Raw genomic sequence first — 14,950 nt, forward strand, 5'->3', positions numbered from 1 at the left:
CTCTCTCTCTCTCTCTCTCTCTCTCTCTCTCTCTCTCTCTCTCTCTCTCTCTCTCTCTCTCTCTGGTACAGTGCTGCAGTTACTGTTATAACAGGGTCCATGACTGCCCGAGGGTAGGTCTGGATACAGAAGAGGACTTACACTTACAGGATGCAAATAAGTTTTAACGAAGAGAAATTATATAAGGTGAAAGCAGGTCTGTACTTTACTCCTTTAAACAAATTCGTAAACAAAGAATTTTGTTGGAATCTTTGATTGTTACACAGTCTTAACGTCTTGTTCACAAAACAATCCAAAGAGAAATGAAATGCGTGTAATATTTGCTAAAACTTGTTAAAATGTTGAACAATTTTATGGCAATAATCTTTTGTTTAGTAAGGAACACTGTCACCCATGTAATAAATTAACCGTAGCATCGCATTTTGTGAATTCAAATACAATAGATAAACAAACATGCAATGGCTATGGTATCAAATTATCACATAAAGTCAAAAGTTTTAAGATGGTCTAATTAATTCTTTGACGATCAGTGCAAATGTGGAGGGTCGGCTCTCAATATCTCATTCTTTGGTATTCTTAGTCCTGTAGTCTGCGATAGCTGCTTTGATTGCGTCCTCTGCTAGCACTGAAACATGGGGACACGTTAGAAATTTGTTGATGACGGAATTTGAATTCTTAACAGTTTTTGAAGACATAGAGATTTAATTAATTTATTAATTAGGACTAACGAGAATATAGTGGCCATCAATATGGGGGGCTCATCGCCCCCCCCCCCCCCCCCTCATTTTAAGCATAGTTATTGTGTAGAAAATACACTTGCGAGCAGCTGTGTCCAAGCCCAAACAAGTAATGAATCTTAAAATACTGTATCAATTCTGTGTATTTAATCGGATTTTACTGGAAATGAGCTAAGCGACCGCGCAGCAGAATGCGCGTTCGTTAAGTTGCCTTCTACGTTAGACTATCCAGCTTATATTGATTTGTAGACCGCGCGTGCCGCTGGAATTTTAAGTTTGGTCGTCGGCCAAGCATGGTTCCCATGATCTTATACTTCATAAACATGTACAGCACGTACACTTTAACCATCATAATATGAAGTCAAATCGAGGGTCCCGGCTTAAAAGGTTTTGGTGTATGTCCCCTTAAACGCGATTGCGACAAACATTGCTATGGTAACTGCGAAAACATTTTGTTCCGTAGTAAGATGTTTTATGGATTTTTCCACAAAGAATCACAAATAACCGGATAGAACTTACTAGAACAATGTAGCTTAACAGGGGGCAAGCACAGTTCCTTGGCAATGTCTGTGTTTTTAATCTTGGAAGCGTCGTCCACCTAGTAAAAACATGATGTTATCTCAAGTCTCCAAACAAGTCATCAGAAGATGAAGTTTGTAAAGTGTAAACAGAATATGCCAATAAATATTCGACTACCAAGACAATCAATCTAACTTAAAACTACGTACATGTTTTCCTTTGACCCATTCTGTAGCCAGTGAGCTTGAAGCGATGGCAGAACCACATCCAAAGGTTTTAAACTTCGCGTCAATTATCCTTCCATCATCATCTACTTTCAGCTGAGAAAACAAAAATCGTAGGAACCAAAACTTTCCAGATGCCGAAAGAATATAAACATAAACGTTCATTTCTAATGATATTAAAGAATTCTATAACAAGAGCACTTATGCACCAATTAAGTTAATTTCAGATCTAGGGATTTGCTCTGCTCTGTAACATTACCTGGAGCTTCATGACGTCACCGCAGGCGGGGGCTCCAACTAAACCAGTCCCCACACCACCCTCACTCTTCTTGAAGGATCCCACATTCCTGGGGATAACATTCATTACATTTCAAAGAAACGCAATAAAAGTATGATTCTATCTTTGATTTAAAGACTTAATATCTTTTGTGGTATGCTTTAATGTCGAAGTTGGTAATAAATGTTAGAATCTGTACTTGATATCATTAGCCTAATATTAGATAAGAAATTTCATAACACCTACCAACTTCAAATAGGTTTACTACATGTTTAAATACTTCTACAGACTTATGAAGTTGATGATGGCACAAACGATTTCATATAATCTGATGTATGTAGAATTTAGAAATTAACCAAATTGAAGATAATATTACACAGAAATTCTATTCCTGACCTTATCCCAACCCCATACGTTCGCGTTGGGTGAATAAAATGTGGATAAATTAGAACCAAATACTGCAAATACAGAGCCCTATAATACATGTATGTATACCTGGGATTCTAATAATACATACCTGGGATTCTCGTAGTGATCAATAACATTGGCGTGATAGCTTACAGTCTGCTGAACCAGCTGACAAGTTGGCCGGAGCACGGTCTGTGTAAGTCTTAACATCCTAACTACAAATATAGAACAGTGAGACAGGATTAGAAACTAAGTTCCGAGAGTCACTGGAAATCATTTAAAACTAATTCAATCTACAAAAGTAAGGAAAGTGGCATTTCTGAGCTGGTAGCGGCAAAATGGCATTGCAGTTGCGCCGATAATGGCGTCATATTAGCAAAATATTGAAGTTGCACGTTAGCTCGAAATGTCAATAATGAGACATGATCAGAAAGAGTCTGTGTTAGTATTAACATCCTAGTTCTTACTTCCAAAAACTACATAATAACAAAGAGACTGGATTAGAAATTGAGTTTCTAAGAAACTCTCTGTAGAAAAGTAGAAAGGAAAAGAAATGCAGGATCAAAAATTCAATCACGCACATAAAATTAGCTCACTTTATAACTCCTCAATAATCGATTATTTTTATGTACATAACATTTTCATGATAAGTTTATAACCGCTGCGGTTTGGAAAGCAATAAATACATAAATAACCACACTGAAGTTGAACAATTAAAAAAATATCAAAAAATCAAAACTTTCTAACAAAAGGGCCAGCAATAATAAATATCGTATTAAAATTTAAACTCAATAATAAAAACTACAAGATTTCTCAAAACAATCACTTGCACCCTCACATTTGTTCTTCCAGAACTTTGCCCGAATGTAAGATTATAGCACACTTAGGGAGCTCAGATTTGAGATAATCCAGTAAATCAGGCAACTCAGATTCAAAAGGTATATCCAACATTCCTTTACAATCCGAAATATCGAGATGTTTGAGTGATTTAAGTTCTGCTAGCTGACGGATACCGTGCTGTGTGATACTAGTCTTTGATAGGTTTAGTGCCTGGAGAGAATATCTAGTCAGTAGAAATTAAAGCAAAGATGAAAGTACAGCAATTAATGGATTATACGAGCTAGTGCGACTACTATTTAAAGTAATAATTAATAGTTAATAAAAAGTAACCTTTAATGAACCGCTGTCTGCTGAACCATGTAAATGAGGCAGTGCACTGTCATCAACATACCGGCACTGGGCAAACGAGGCTGTCTGGATATAGGCCAGGTTCTTTATGTATCTAAAACCTGATAATACATCAATTTAAACTAACTGTCATACAAACTTAACTGAAACTTGACTGTTATCTCATTATACTAACTAAGAATCAAATGTTAATAAACAAGAAGACTAATTCAACACATATATCTATAATAAGTTCAAGAAGTACTGTGCAGTGACTGTGCAGTGTGTACTGTACGAAAGCTTATACAACTGAGACAGTATAACGTACATTGTACAACTGTGTAATAATATAATTGTGCAGGTGTATCTAGGAAACTGGCATATTAACAAGACGTGATATCATAACAACCGGTTTTAATTAGTGACAAGTATTTAAGTAGACTGTAGTTAATAGTTAATAGTTAATAGTTAATAGTATTTATGTTTACAGTATGCAGTATGCACTGAAGGGGTATCCTAGGAAGTTTCTTGAACTTTTAACAGGTACCCCTCCTCATTTAACCCTCAGTCAAGTTTCCTATCATTCGGCTGAGTCGACCGAGGAGATCGCATAGGTTCAATGGATCCTTGAAGCTACTCCCTAGACTAGGTGACACTGGGTGCTAGTAATTAAGGTATGATAAGTATGTGTTTAAAGTAATTACCAGTAGAAGAAACCTCAGTGTTGTCAGCCTGAATGTGAGTCAGTCTGAAGTCACTGGAGAAGTTATCTTGAGGAAAGTCCCAGAATGAAGATATCCACTTATTACTACCAGACATCTTCACTTTTCCCTTGTTCCTGCAAAAGTCCAGTAAATGTGTTTGGTTACTGGTTAGAGGTGGTTGAAGAATGTTTTACATTATATTTGGCAGAGTCAGCTTGTTTTTGTGGAATGCAGATTCCCTCCTAATCATAGTGTACATTGTACACTATGTATACAATGTATACACATGTATATTGTATAACCATATTGTCATGAAAGTGATCAAATGATGTGTAAAACTAATGTACAACATACAGCAATATCCATTCTGCAGCAGGTTTATCAGCTCCCATGTATTTCATCCTCTGTTCATCTATCCTATTATTTTTCCATCTTCTTGCGTAACCTAACATATTACTGATAACAATATAATCGTTGTGATTTCTGAAATAAGAAGCAATTGAATCTGCCTTTCCTTGAAAATATCTATAAAATCAAAGTAAGACGATCATGTTTGAAATTACCTATTATGTTCCTGCAGCCAGTTTTCTTGAAATCTGATCTCATGAGTTGTCGGGTGCAGAGAGTATTCATTCTAATCTGAGCTGGGGAGATAACAGAGTTTAGATAAAATATAGATAATGAAACTGCTCAACAGTATTATTATTATAAATATGGTCACATTGTAGTTAAAGTTATGCTCAATGTATGGATTTAGTCCCGTTGGTGTAAGTAGCCATGGCAACGGATGCTAAAATGTTTAACTGCAAGGTGATTAGACAAGACTCATATCAAGTATGCATGGGGCCATGGGGTTTCTCCATTACTTTGGGATATGGAAATTTAAACAGTGCTGCACATACTAAGCTATACCCTATGGGTGGAAGATTATTACTTAGGTGCTAAAGGGATGATATCTAGTTCCTCTCAATTCAAACGCTGCGATGAAAGACAAAATGTTCAAACAATCACTGAAAAACAATTCTTTTAAAATAATATAACAAATTAGTAAACACATATTTAGTCTTAAAAATAAACGAAAATCTGAAGCAATCAAATAATCAAAAAAACAGTACTAGATAATATTATAATGCACAATGTTCAACACTCACTAAAAAATATTTCTTTAACATAATGTAACAAACTAACAAACCCATATCAATTAGTCAATGTTCAAAAAATTACCAAAATACAATTCTGTAACCTAATTTCAAATTCAAAAATTCATATTCCATAACCAAACCACAAAATAATAACTAATTTCAACTACACCGGGAATCATAAAAAATACTGCATAATATGCTATTATAGACATGTAGTATAATAAGATAAATATGTGATTATAGACATAATATATGCTAAATATGTGATTATAGACATAACATATGCTAAATATGTGATTATAGACAGTATCTCTCGGTAACTATTTTCTTTAACTCTGGGTGCTCATCTTTTTCCAGTCGGATATTTCCATCTCCTGAGTAAATCAAGGTGTACATTGCTCCTTCATCTCCACTCATCTCCTCTTTTAGCCACACTTCTTCTTTATTTCGCACTGAATCTTTGTTTACCTTTTCTTTTAACCACGAAAGGAATGTATCCAAAAATACAAGTACCTCAGGAGCAGACCAGTAATCTTTGCCTAGTTCTGCCAATTCGTTCATTGTGAATTTCCTAATCCCAATCAATTGTCCATCTTCACAACGAAATCCACAATAGACAGCTTCAATGCCAACTAATGCACAATGTATCCATAAACTTAACGCCTTAGATCTAGAAAAGTTTTCTTTCGACTGGGGAAACATTGTTTTTGTCTCTACCATGTTTTCCTGACTATCTATTGGCCCATCTGGTTCTTGGCAACTTAATCTCGTAGCAGTTATAATTTTGTGGTCCCCAAGGGTTAATAGCTTGTTACTTTTTGCCCATTTAAGATTCTTATCCTCTCCGTTGTATTGAGGGTTCCCACCCCCCTCACTTCTTAACACATCCTCGAACTTTTTACCATACTTTGATAACTCCCAATGCATCTTTGTATCATCAGAGTAATCAAAGTCAGGTATAATATAACTAATTTCTTCTGAATTCTTTTCTCCTTGTACTGGAAGAATTTTCGGATTATCCAGAAATCTCCAGTAGTCATAATTTGGCGGTGCATCTAAACCATACTTCCAGTATCTTTGACTGTCATCAACAATCTTCTCGATAAACATTTTTCCTTTGTAGCAAAAAACTGCATACTCCCACTCACCAGTACGGCCTAAAGTTGCAGTAGAAGCAATATCTCGTAAAGCACAACTTACCATGAAAATGTCGACTTGTTTCAAGTCGAACTGTTCTCTCATTGCCCACGTGAGAACCTTTCCAATGGAGAAAATTTCAGGAATAAATTCTGGCATTTCTTTTGGAGGAAGTTCAACTTCAAAGTCAAACAAATGATCATTGGTTACATCAAGGATATACTTTTTGTGATTATCTACCCATCTCTCTAATTTCAAGCTTAATGGAAGTGATATACGAGGATATACAAAAGGAATCTGACACGATTTAGGCATGGGATGACCAGATGCTGATGACCATGTCTCTATCTCAACAGGATATTCGTAATTATGCCTCCCAACTTCCTCCACTGAGAATCCCTTTAAATTTCTCCACTGCTGATACTCCTCCCGCTTTTTGACAGGGAACACTTCAGTGGTTGCCATGACTACAATCAGTCAAACACATCTCCTGAATGAAGGAACATTTAATTATAAGATAGAACGCTTTTAAATACACTATACAGTTCTTCATAGTTCACCAATATATACTCCAAGAAGCTATCTATTTTCAAATTTATCAATTTCAATACTTGAATTTTTGGAATCCAATATAAAGCTTTTTAGATGCTGTTATCAATTATGATTGCTGATAAAGTAAAGTAAGTACTATGGAAAGAAGTATTTTACTGGAGCAGTAATTTAAAAATTTTTTTGTCTTATTTGTCTTATTAATAAGTAATATAAGCGTAATAGGCAAAGTATTCGCACTGATAAACCACAATGGCTACTTAGATACAGACAACAAAATACCATGATGTTTTACGCTAAAATCAAAATGACGAATATTCTGCAAATTTGATACACTAATCAACCAAGTTGCTGACATAGCATACTGTTTAAATACACTCAACACCATTATTAATCTAGCAGCTGGTAAGAATTCCGTGGGAACAACTTGCGCCGCAAGGTTTGTTCCCACGGAATTCTTACCAGCTGCTAGATTATAAACGTCATTTAAGATCAATATACTAAGATTGATATTTTATTGGTTCTTCTATCCAATTATTATTGCAAGTAAAACTTTTGTTAGCCGGTCCCGCCTCCTGGTCTTAATCCCGGTCCCTGCACTTTTTCCAGTCCCAGTCGAGCTTTGCATGAGTTTGTAGTTAATGAAACTATGGTGTGATAGCAGCAATAAATCATAAATACTAAAAATCAATCACAATAACATAACACATATAAATATCATTTTTAAATTCACGATCTACGTTGATGATAATAATAAAATAGATAATGGTAATATATCTATGTAATAAATTGATCATTATTGTTTCCTTTTCTCTTCTTTTAAACCTTGTTTCCTTCTCAAGCCTTTAAACTTAATAAAAAAAGCTTACACTTAGATGTTTCTAGGAATGAAATTTAAAAATATCGGCTTTGGTTGAAAAATAATTGAAGTATATAATTAACAAACGTCAAAACCATGCTCTGCCTATAAAACCCAACAAACAAAAAATGTACACTGAACATATTGATTATTATAGATCGCGCACACGATTTAATCGTATTCATACTAGGTACATAAATTAATAATTGATCATGATTAATATTACGTAATTGAAATTAATCACAATTTTGAAATTATATATTTTCTGTCATATTATATTAGGTTACATTGCATTGTATAATGTATAATATAATATATATCATAAAATTATTTGTTAATCAAAAACTAAAATACTTTGTGAAATTTAAAGATAAAACTGTAGCATAAACTTTTGTAACGTATGTAAATTCGCATAAAATAAAATTATAACTTACAGTAAAATAAATTATTATGTTAAGATGAGATTGGTCAAAACATCATTGGCACAGGGTGAGCCAAAATAACAGAATCCACTAGAGATTAACATTAATTGATTATATAATACAGTCTGAAGTGTAAACTATCACGTGCCCACGTAACTATCACGTGACTATCACGTGGCAACTCTCTGACCCTCATTAAAGACGTCCTCGTCCTCGTTATCATTAGGGTCGAACTGGACAGCCTCCATCTCTGCGTCTACAGGCTCCTCTGGTAAACGAGTCATTCCAACCTCCACAAGCAGTGAACTCTGTAGAATACAATGTTTAACTGGGGGGCGCGGTCGACACTAGGGGGGGGGGGGGCACTGATCAGAACAGGGGGTGTAAAGGGTATAGTAACTGGATACTGTCAGTTCACATAAGGTTCACATTAACAACTCTCTACTTACATTAAGAGAGACATGGCAGCAGAGTCCAAATACAGTAGAGCTGTACCTCTCCACTGTGCGGTGTAACTGGAGGGAGACACATCTTGTAGTTATTAAACAAGGTTAGATATTAACTTTAGTAGTTCATCAGTTGATGATAGATTTATTAAACTTAACATCAAATGATGAAGTAGTTCGCTGTTTATTAGTATCATGATTGAAATACTGATAGTTGGATAATATCCGGTTAGAAGAGACAAGGACAAATGAAACAGGGAGTTAGGAATGTAGGCAAATTTTCGGCGTCAACGCCATCTTATTATTATTACAACGCCATCAACAAATTATTTGTTATATAGTAGTGTTGAAAGTTTTAATACTTAAAACTTACCTGGAAGGGGGCCGGGGGTCACCAATATATTTATAATATATAAACCAAATCCTTATAATTAGTAATCATGGTCAACATATGTAAATTTATATTTTCAAAATTCAATCGCCTAATCCTCCTAGAGATTTCATTGGAACATTTAGTATAGAGTATAGAGTTTAAGGCCTTTAAACAGAGAAAGCCTCACTGGCTCAGCTAATTTACCTTCAAGAAGGAGCTCTTCCAAGAGAGTACGATCATTCCAATCAATATGTGAACAAGTGTAACAAAGACAATAAAGTAGAATGCGTGTCCAGAGTGTGCGTTGTCGGGGACGTGATCTGAATTTATAAATATTAATCAAGAAATAAATAATCATTTTAACTAGATTCATTAATAATTCTAAGTAGATTCATTGATAATCATTCCCATCATCCCATCCTGGCCATGGATTAATCCCAGCATACACTTAGCTTTGCAGAGTGTTTTTTGATATTAGTTTCAGGTTGAGAATTGAGGTCCTTGAAAATGTCCTCCTACATTTCTACAGAGTGATAAGATGTAACCTGAATATGTTTTACATAACACTGATCGTACCTCCAAATCCAATGGTAGTGAAAGTGGCAAATGTGTACCACAAAGAATTCCCAAAGTCAGTTTTATCAGTGAAGCAGTACACAGCGGTAAAGAACATAATCGCAATAAATAGGAGTCCAAATAACACTGCATTGAGAATCTGAAACATATTTCATAGTAGAATCTTCGATATTTCATAGATAGATCTACTCTAAGAAAACATTGTAAGTGTCGCTAAGATCCGGGGTATCTTGGCCGGCCTAAATATGTAAAGTTTTTCAATTAATCTTTTATATTTTGAAACATTGTAAAAGTTGATTGATTTAAAAGTTCTTAACGCTTTCCATTATCTTACCAGGAAAGCTTTTCTAATGTCACTGGTGCAAGTTTCAATCAGACTTTTAGTGATAGTTAGCCCGTGTCTTGCGTAAAGCATCACCTGTAGTGATAATATAGTAAATGGGGGCTGTGGATGGCTGTAATATATATTATATAGTGGATACAGCGAACAAATACTGCTTCAAAAACAATGAGATCTCAGCTTTAAAGTAACTCATTACGTGGGGTTTCCCCATAGATTTATCTTTTACCTAATCTGAATTTAATTTCTTGCTCAAGATTGGACACAATTTATCAAAAGTTGAAAATTCTCAGGAACACTGACCATCATGTAGTAGAGAGGGATGCAAGTCAGAGCGAACAGTATTGCCATTCCCTTGCCAACATGTGTGGTTGGTATTGAGTCGCCATACCCTGATATATTACGACATAAAATATAAAGATTAAGCAGGTTGGTTATAGTAAGCCTAGGCCATACAGAAGATCATAGCATGCTGATAATTCAATGAATCATTCATGGTGATGTTAAAAAGGGCCCAAGTCAGTATCCAAACATTTGTTTCAGATCAATACGTTATTAAATTTAGGTGTTACCTATAGTAGTGATGGTAGCAAAGGCGAACATCATAGATTTTGTGTAAGTCCAGGAAAACACTGAAAAGATAATAATTTTACGGTTAAAAGGGGTTAGTTCTTACAACGGGGTTAGTTCTTACAACGAAAGTATCCCCTCCCCCCTCCCTCCCCCTCATCTAGCCCCACACTTCTCCTCGTACCTTCATCCTCGTCATGAGGGGTTGCATTGTCACGGTTCTTAAAGAACTCGATTGCCTCCAAACTCTCACAAGCACTTGAGTTGAAACGAGCAGTTAGTTTCTGGATAGCTTTGCTCGAACTTGAAGTCATTTTCTGCAGCTGAAGAGAGGGGATATAATAACACAATGAATATATTTGTAAATAACTCAATATAAAAGCAGAAGACCTTGTTTACTTATAAAGATCAGTAAATATTGTAATAGAACTAATAACAACTAACCCGAGCTAAAGAGAGATTATGTCCTTTACTCTCATGCGGTAGCTCTATTGCAGTGAACATGAACGCCCCCAGCATCATGTAGAACACAAGTATACTGAAGCTAACCAATAAGGTCACTATCTGACCACTTATTCTACAGCACGCCATCTAGTGTTAGTATGTATATATTACTATCTAAGAATGACAGAATTGATTATGGCTTATATATGGATATATAATGGGATTATCAAGATAATAATATGATACAGGAAAATATTTACAATTTCATCATGGTATAGTTGTCATATTATATTAAAGCATTCTTGATTGATCATTGTTTAATATAATACTTATATAATGTATAATATTCTAATATGTACAATCAAGTACTTGTTTCATTGACTGCTGACATAGTTATAGAAAGAACATAATGCTTTTGGACACAAAAGGAAACACACAACGTAAGGCTTGAAATCTCATAAAACTACATCATTAGAGCCTGTAAAAACATTTAACTTTAAGATAAGCACTCTTAATCTCTATCTCTCAATCTAGTAAAATTCTTAATTCATGTATAATCATCATAGTTAATTTTGTTTCATTTAACTCCGCACGGAAAATTATAGTATAGTATGAAACAAACTAAACACTTAAATATATAGTAAAGCTGATAAGCAGTGACTAGAACTACTTATCAATCAAAAATGCACTAATCCGTCTTAAAACTGCTGTGTCCCATTACTGTAAATTGATAACGCTAAGAAATCTCGTTAAAGTAGTGACGATAACACTAAAATAATAAGTAAAACAAAATTTTTTAAGTAAAACAAAATTTAAATTTTATTGCCATATTACAATGAATTATAATATCATAATAAACACAGTTAAACTTGAACATCCGATAATAAACTCATGAAAATTAGATATGCTCATGAAAATTAGATTATGCTATGTAAAATACGCTTTTTACTATATACTACTCAAAAATTCATCTCAATCATAAATTTCTATCAGCACGGTGCTAGTCACTCATTATAATGACGGCGCCGAGCCTAAACTAAAGAATTCAAAATTAAATAAAAATTCTAAAGCAGAAGTGTGAAAGTTATTCTAAAAATATTTCATTAACTGACTTGTATTCTAAATGTTTAAATTTCATAGATCGATAGTCCATAATGCCTTGTTTCACGGTGTAGCCCTGCCGCACACGAGTGCGCGGCTTCGTCATTCGTGGCTTTCGCCACAAACCACTTCGTGCAATGACAGGGGGTTACAACGAGATCCAAATAATTTCACGTTGGCATGGCATAACAAAATTTTTGTTGCGCATGTTCTGAGATCAGGAATGAGACAGTACTGGACTAAAAACGGCTGGCAAAAGCAAAAAGGAACCAGTTGCCTATAAGAGCTTTACTAGTACCCGAAATACCGCTTCTAAAGCACCGCCCCAAGCCTGATATCAACTGGAGCACAATTGCAAACGTAAAATTGTTTAAGGATTTTCACAATAAAAAAAAGAAGGAAGCAACTCACGGTATCACTCTCATAAGAGACATGTTTCATCATTTACCGGAGTTGCAACCAAATATACACAATAAGGTTTGGTACTTTATCCGTACCTCCCCTTTCATAGAAATAATAGCAAAAATATACTAGTAGAGGCTCTTACGGGCAAATAAGGCACTCTTCTGATGGAGCCCCTAGGCTCCTGGGATGATTGTTTTATGGACTAGTAATTAGTGCCGCATCGATAGCCGATCTCAGATGACACTATGGAGGCTGTATGGCCATGTGCTGACGGTTATTTGCTTTTTCCCGCGCACCTTGCTAAATCACAAAGTAAACGCTCGAATTTGATTTCAAAATATTCACACAACTTCTAGATACCTACTTGACAATATTACGTAGCCAGATTTACCTCTGTTGCTTATCTCTTGGTGTTATGACCATTCAAAGTTTCAGATTATCACGTGACACATTATGTCACAGTAAATGCGCGCAAGAAAAACTTTCACACATATTTTTGATTCGGCGCAAGCGCGTTCCGCACAATTACTACAAAAAGACCAGGAATTTTCCGACGAGTTACACTACGTCATTTAATAGACATTTATTATTATGTGTGATACGAATGGTAACGAAACTTGTATCATAAGAAACAATGATTTAAAAAACAAGCTGCTATGATAAATGTTGCTATAAATCAGTAAGAACTACCTCGATGTAAGCATATTAGGGGTCGTTCACATAATACGGAATCACCGAGAGGGGGGGGGGGGGGGTTAAATTAAACGTTGTTCAGGACGTGATTACGTAATATGTCAACGATCCTGTAAGAACATTACATTGGCTGTTACATTCCATACATTGAGTTTTACGGGGCTAAATTTGAACTTTAACAAGTTCTCTGTTTTAGTGTTCTGCTCTGGTGTTAGTTGGCATAACAAATACACCATTCGCAGCTTTAAATGTGACTGATCAGTGACGGGGAAGATGTAATTGTAAAATAGCATTTAGTCCGCTGCATTTCCCTAACAGTCTAACACCCAATTTGGATCTTATGTCATGGTCAGTGTAATGAATTCCAACGAATCTTTAGACTAATACCCACCAGGTTCTGAAAATAGCACTTTCAACTGCTTTTAAAATAAGCTATTTCTAATTTTCGATCTGACTGTAACTTCGTCGATTAGGCGAGGTTTTACAAGATAAAAAACTTTCATATGCCCCGTTTTAAACATCAAACTGTATTTTAATGTAATCAACGCCACAATGTAATAAAAACTATTTGTTTGATCAAAACTAAAAATGTCATAGCTGAAATCGATGGATCAGTTTGATAAAAGTTGAAACTAGTATAACGTGCTTCAAACCCCGGGTTGACACTTGGCCGGAAATCTCTGTTTGACATCTAGAGTTCTAAAGCTTACACACAAGAATTCTAGCAAACGTAATGTATTAAGAGAATACAACGTTAAAGAATTAAATTACTAAGAATACAAAAGTAATTTCCACAATCATTGATATAAACAAGATGGATGTTGACGTCTTATTTCGCTGAAGGTACTTTTGTAGAGTATAGCTGTGAAGTAGGCTTAATTCTTATATCTTTCCCTAGACCGTCCTCCAATCTGAAGTTATACAATTGTTATGCAATCTGAATTCTGAAGTTGTAGCAATTCGACTCCTAAACACCTTTCCTTTCTGTCAATATTTGAACAGCAGGATAATTCTGTGATTAATAATAGTATGAAACCCTCAGAATTGTAACCACAAGTCTAGATTTATGAAAAGAATTTAGACTTGTGGTTACAATTCTGAGTCTCTATCTGTCCTCTGAAGCATGTCGGTACCACGTGCCCCCACAAATTATGTTTTAGACCCGAGGGCCACCCTTATATATTAAGGGCTTTGGAACCGGTTTATTGAATACAATATGATATACAAATAAACTGCAATCGTAAAATTTATGTCGATACTAACTGAAATAATATAATCTGTAGTTAAAATAATAATACTGTCACCTAATTAAGATATATGATATAATTTATAAATAATAAAATAAATATCTCTTTTATTTCCACACTAATTCTTACATCAAGCTTTAATTCACACACAAAAACTTTAAATTTTATCAGATTACAAATGTCCTAATATATGCGTCTCTTATCTTTAGCTAAGAAGTTAGGGGTGCAGCCGTTGTACTTCAATTAAAATAATTGATCACGCCGGATCACGATGTTATTTTATCAAAATCAGCTAGCCGTTTAGAATTGATTGCTGAGCTCTGTGCAGGCTGTACGTGGTACTGTGAAGTGGATGTGTGTCTGAAGTGAGCAGTGACAATCCTTGCGAGTGGTTGTTATTATGATGCGCAGAGATCAAGTTGATGGTCAAGAAAGCTAGAAGCACACTGTCATGGGTGTTTAGTGTCTTCAAACTCGTGATAGGACCGTAATGACTACCCTATATATAAGTCTTTGGTCAGAAGCCTACTAGAGTACTGTTGTCCGCTGTGGGACCCTGTTAAGGTGACTGAGATCCAGCTTTTGGAGGGGGTCCAGCGAACATTCACCG

The 14,950-nt window shown here is 35.2% G+C and overlaps 3 protein-coding genes across 3 annotated transcripts; all 3 read right to left on the minus strand.

The window, feature by feature from the left end:
- Positions 1-222: 222 nt before the first annotated feature.
- On the minus strand, positions 223-8,942 carry LOC134819946 (iron-sulfur cluster assembly scaffold protein IscU-like). Its single transcript, XM_063830106.1, has 6 exons — positions 8,914-8,942; positions 2,275-2,382; positions 1,740-1,827; positions 1,466-1,576; positions 1,257-1,335; positions 223-625 (listed from the first exon to the last, which is right to left on the minus strand). Exons 2-6 carry the CDS (start codon positions 2,373-2,375, stop codon positions 561-563), a joined length of 444 nt encoding a protein of 147 aa, XP_063686176.1. The 5' UTR covers positions 2,376-2,382; positions 8,914-8,942; the 3' UTR covers positions 223-560.
- On the minus strand, positions 2,610-4,676 carry LOC134819972 (ATP synthase subunit s, mitochondrial-like). The gene is made up of 5 exons (XM_063830136.1): positions 4,600-4,676; positions 4,391-4,481; positions 4,037-4,170; positions 3,336-3,454; positions 2,610-3,215 (listed from the first exon to the last, which is right to left on the minus strand). Exons 1-5 carry the CDS (start codon positions 4,667-4,669, stop codon positions 3,000-3,002), a joined length of 630 nt encoding a protein of 209 aa, XP_063686206.1. The 5' UTR covers positions 4,670-4,676; the 3' UTR covers positions 2,610-2,999.
- LOC134819845 (potassium channel subfamily K member 1-like) lies at positions 5,476-11,058 on the minus strand. Its single transcript, XM_063829995.1, has 10 exons — positions 10,895-11,058; positions 10,635-10,773; positions 10,453-10,512; positions 10,184-10,272; positions 9,875-9,958; positions 9,541-9,679; positions 9,169-9,284; positions 8,595-8,660; positions 8,336-8,453; positions 5,476-5,723 (listed from the first exon to the last, which is right to left on the minus strand). The coding sequence occupies exons 1-10, from the start codon at positions 11,039-11,041 to the stop codon at positions 5,476-5,478; spliced, it is 1,206 nt and encodes a 401-aa protein (XP_063686065.1). The 5' UTR covers positions 11,042-11,058.
- Positions 11,059-14,950: the final 3,892 nt, after the last annotated feature.

Source organism: Bolinopsis microptera, chromosome 8, assembly GCF_026151205.1.
Source record: "Bolinopsis microptera isolate Bmic1 chromosome 8, MBARI_Bmic_1.0, whole genome shotgun sequence".
Lineage (NCBI taxonomy): Eukaryota > Metazoa > Ctenophora > Tentaculata > Lobata > Bolinopsidae > Bolinopsis > Bolinopsis microptera.

Excerpts from the sequence above, each read along its gene's own strand:
- LOC134819946 (XM_063830106.1), bottom strand. The coding sequence starts at position 2,375 with ATGTTAAGACTTACACAGACCGTGCTCCGGCCAACTTGTCAGCTGGTT. Across the intron at positions 1,336-1,465 it reads AATGGGTCAAAGGAAAACAT|GTGGACGACGCTTCCAAGAT; the intron begins GTACGTAGTTTT and ends TGTTTTTACTAG. Across the intron at positions 626-1,256 it reads TGTTAAGCTACATTGTTCTA|TGCTAGCAGAGGACGCAATC; the intron begins GTAAGTTCTATC and ends CCCATGTTTCAG.
- LOC134819972 (XM_063830136.1), bottom strand. The coding sequence starts at position 4,669 with ATGAATACTCTCTGCACCCGACAACTCATGAGATCAGATTTCAAGAAA. Across the intron at positions 4,171-4,390 it reads GCTGCAGAATGGATATTGCT|GAACAAGGGAAAAGTGAAGA; the intron begins GTATGTTGTACA and ends GGACTTTTGCAG. Across the intron at positions 3,455-4,036 it reads CACTGAGGTTTCTTCTACTG|GTTTTAGATACATAAAGAAC; the intron begins GTAATTACTTTA and ends ATGTATTATCAG.
- LOC134819845 (XM_063829995.1), bottom strand. The coding sequence starts at position 11,041 with ATGGCGTGCTGTAGAATAAGTGGTCAGATAGTGACCTTATTGGTTAGC. Across the intron at positions 10,774-10,894 it reads ATAATCTCTCTTTAGCTCGG|CTGCAGAAAATGACTTCAAG; the intron begins GTTAGTTGTTAT and ends CCCTCTCTTCAG. Across the intron at positions 9,680-9,874 it reads ACATTAGAAAAGCTTTCCTG|ATTCTCAATGCAGTGTTATT; the intron begins GTAAGATAATGG and ends AATATGTTTCAG.